The sequence below is a fragment of the Oreochromis niloticus genome, linkage group LG8, assembly GCF_001858045.2.
Source record: "Oreochromis niloticus isolate F11D_XX linkage group LG8, O_niloticus_UMD_NMBU, whole genome shotgun sequence".
Classification (NCBI taxonomy): Eukaryota; Metazoa; Chordata; class Actinopteri; order Cichliformes; family Cichlidae; genus Oreochromis; species Oreochromis niloticus.
Window position 1 is genome coordinate 9,387,755 of NC_031973.2, and position 3,677 is coordinate 9,391,431.

Below are 3,677 nucleotides of genomic sequence, written 5' to 3' on the forward strand. Positions count from 1 at the left end.
AGACTTGTGCGGGAAAACGAGTGAAAGCTGAATAATGTACGACAAAAAGCTCAGAGAGCTCACATAAATCAAGCTGTGGTAAAAGCAACAGTTTGTGAAGTCTACATGCTAATAGGAAAAACGGTCGTTAACTTTTCACAAACGGCGAACAGGAGCGTTTTAACCACACTCGTGGAACAAAGGCAGAAATAACGGTCTGCAGTCGCCGTTACAAGTAACCTCCTGTCCACAGGGGGCAGTGTAGCGTTAAAGTGAAAGACGCGGACTCTAGGGACAGCCAATCAGAGGAAGCCAACACGAGCTCAAAGAAAGGTGAAAAGGAAGCGTCGTTGCCGCCATTTCACGTGAAAAACAGCGCGGTGAAAGAAACAAGTAGAGCGATACTATCAGAAAAACATCGAGATTTTGAATTCAGCTCATCGGTTACAGCTTTAACACGCACTGTAGCGGATTAATAGCACGCTAGGGTCTAAAGGTTTTTGTCCTAACTGGCCTGCTTAGTTGTCTGGAAAAGAAGAAAATGAGCTACGGAAGGCCGCCGCCAGACGTTGAGGGGATGACCTCCCTAAAGGTGGACAACCTGACTTACCGAACTTCGCCGGAGACTCTGCGCCGAGTTTTTGAGAAGTACGGCCGTGTGGGAGATGTGTATATCCCGCGGGACAGGTACACCAAGGAGAGCCGAGGCTTCGCTTTCGTGCGGTTCCTCGACAAGCGCGACGCCGAAGACGCAATGGACGCCATGGACGGCGCGCTGCTCGACGGGCGGGAGCTTCGGGTTCAGATGGCTCGATACGGAAGGCCGCCAGACTCCATGTACAGCCGGAGAGGCCCTCCGCCAAGGAGATACGGATACGGACGCAGAAGCAGGAGGTAATTTAAGTCTTTAGGTTAGCGCAAGGGGCTGTTTACACAAAGCTGTTTGCAAAGCACATGGCGATCTAAACGAAAATAGTTAACATTCTTCCACTGTTTATGTTTACCAGTTACATATTACCTGGTAATCATCACTGACATGGTGGCTAAAGTTCAAGGTAGTTTACAAATGCATTATTTGATATAAATAGTTGTTGAAAACTTAAATATATTGTTTAGTTGTGAATGAAAACAGAAAACAATTTACTTGTACATTTTCCTATTTAAAGAAGCTGTTGGGACAGTTGCTGACTAAATTGTGTTTCTCTCTTTATCTGTAGCCGTTCAGCCAGTCCTCGCCGTCGAAGACGTAGCCGCAGCCGGTCCAGGAGCAGAAGCCGCTCGAGATCCAGGAGCCGCCACCATTACAGCCGCTCCAGGTCCCGTTCCTACTCCAGATCCAGGTCCAAGTCTAAGTCCAAATCCAGAACCCCCCGGCGGAGCAAGTCAAAGTCGCCCTCCAGATCTCGGTCCCGTTCCAGGTCCAAGTCAAGGAGTCGAACCCCAGCTTCCAACAGAGGGTCCAAGTCAAAGTCGAAGTCCAGGTCCAGGTCCAGGTCCAAATCCAAGAGTAGACCTAAATCCCCAGGGGACGCCGGAGCAGAGTCTTAACCCAAATGCGGATGCAACATGACGGTATAAAAGGGGAAGGGGAAAGGGTGGCTCATGTTACTAGTTTCAATTATATTAACTAGGGTGGTAATCAGCCACCAGTTGGGTTTGTGTTCTGCAGTCTTTGACATTATGGCCATTTACATACAAAAGTCTGCAGAATCCCCGATATTTGTGTTATTTAAATAAGAGTTGGACTGTTGTAGCCAACAGTCCTAGTTCTGTGTGTGCTTTACTTTGCTTGCATGTTCAGCCAATCTAAAGCATGCACAGGCAATGGGAGATTGGGATATTTGATGAGTATGTATGGGAGGGAGTGGGTGGTTGGGACGTGGGGGGGTACTTCACTCAAAACGTTCACCTAAATGTGGAATTCTTTCCTCCAAGCTGCGGAGTCCTGTTTGCAAAGGGAGGAGGAGGAGATGGGGGTGTTGCAGTGTGAGAGCAGTTAGTGTGTGACCCGCCCATGTGACCTGCCTGTTGCTGAGAGCGATGGCAGGTACTAAGGAGCAGGTCAACAAGGCAACGATGGTTGCTATGGAGCAGGTCGTCATGGCGGTGGTTCGGGCTGTCAGTTGGTGTATGAGGTGGTGTGGTGAGGTACGTTCACGGGGACCACAGGCAGATGCACTGTGGTGTCCTCCGCCTCTCACAAAGGGAACGGACCCCGAGGTTTGTTTTTCCAAATATGCCCGAGTGTAAGAGACTTGTTAGAGCTAGTTTTGGGGCGAGTGAGGGCCAAGAAAGGTGTTGTTTTTTTGTTTTTATTTTGTTTGTTAACTAATGTGTCAATAAATAGAAATGTTAGGCTTATTAAGAGAAATTAATGTCTAAACAGCCAGTTTGATGTGTCAGGAGAAAGATCAGTACAAAACTACATGTTATAATCCAGGTCAGCTGCAGGAGTTGATGTAACCTCTGGGTTTGGCTCTTGCTGACTCTGTTCTGTCTTTCCTTCCAGATCTCAAATGATTGATGCTATGCTGAGGACATCAGGAAGAGTCTCAGATTGAAGTGGACTCAACTATTGCCACTGAATGCAGACTGAAAGGTTATTGGAACTTGGTCTAACATGTTTTAAATGTCTAATTTGACTTGATCTACCTAAACAAATTCTGTAAATTTAGCATGATTCATCATTGTTTGTAAAGCTGAGCTTATTCAAAGGTATTTGTGAGGTTTTTTTTCTTCTTCCGTCATTTAAATTTTCTTTTTTCACTTTGATTTTTACACTTAATTATTCTGAACTAAAGATTTTCCTCCAGTGAAAACCCTTGTTTACACACCCTTCCCAGTTGGCTATGGAAAGTTTGAAGTTGTTTAAGGGGGGGGTGTTATTCAGTGTATTTACAGCTATGTTTTACCACTCTTATTTGGAAAATTGCTTGTTGCTCAGTGACAAGTAACCCACTTAATTTGTGACCTGCTAATCCAGCAGCATACATTTTTCTTTTCTGTCAATTTTTTTTTTCTGTCTGGTTAAAGTTGCTTTCCTATGACTCTAACCCTCTTTCTTGTGTATCTTTTGTGCACTAGGCGCAGTTGTGTAGCAGTTGAATAATGCTGGTTAGCTGTTAAGATGCGGTGCAGTGCGGTGGTGACATGGTGTGGCGTGTTGCGGTGCTGAGTGCCCGGCGCTGTTCCGGGGCTCGACCCTCCGCTGCTGTGTGCCGGTTTGTAAGCTCACAGGTGTGGCAGATCATCCATCCTCTCCTGTCTTGTGACTTCACCTTCCCTCCATGTGCTGTACAGATCCTCTTCTTTCTTTTCTTTTTATTCTCCCTCCTCCTTTCCCCCCTTGCTCCTCTCTATGGTTTATCAACTGTTGATAACTGGCCTTGCTCGCTTTGAAAGTGGTTCCAGTGGGACTCCTAGTTGAAGGGTTTCAAGGGCAGTTCTGCCTGCTTTGATATGTATTGCATTCCTCTGTGAACCTCTCAAATGTCTTGTAAGTGCTTAAGGTGAATGCTAATAAACATTTTTGTTTAAAATAAAATTGCATTCATTTCTCACACTTTGTGCTTGTTTAGAGTCTGGTGCTGACAGTATTGCTGCTGAGCAATATAGAACTCCAGTTAAAAGCTACAGTGTGTTACTTCTTTCTTTTTTGTGCTTCCACTGACTCTGCCATTTATTGGGAACAGCAGTCA

General features: G+C 45.8%; 1 protein-coding gene across 4 annotated transcripts; it reads left to right on the forward strand.

Annotated features, from left to right (window-relative positions):
- Positions 1–327: 327 nt before the first annotated feature.
- Positions 328–3,523, forward strand: srsf2a (serine and arginine rich splicing factor 2a). 4 transcript variants are annotated; one of them, XR_002063135.2, is made up of 4 exons: positions 329–873; positions 1,197–1,551; positions 2,489–2,578; positions 3,064–3,523. XR_002063135.2 is itself a non-coding variant. In XM_005465267.4 (3 exons), the coding sequence occupies exons 1-2, from the start codon at positions 521–523 to the stop codon at positions 1,525–1,527; spliced, it is 684 nt and encodes a 227-aa protein (XP_005465324.1). In that variant the 5' UTR covers positions 328–520; the 3' UTR covers positions 1,528–1,551; positions 1,915–3,523. The 4 variants fall into 4 exon arrangements, 3 of the variants coding, with proteins under 3 accessions (XP_005465324.1, XP_003459692.1, XP_013122724.1); XM_005465267.4 differs by having other exon boundaries at positions 328–873; positions 1,915–3,523; XM_003459644.5 differs by having other exon boundaries at positions 2,489–3,523.
- Positions 3,524–3,677: the final 154 nt, after the last annotated feature.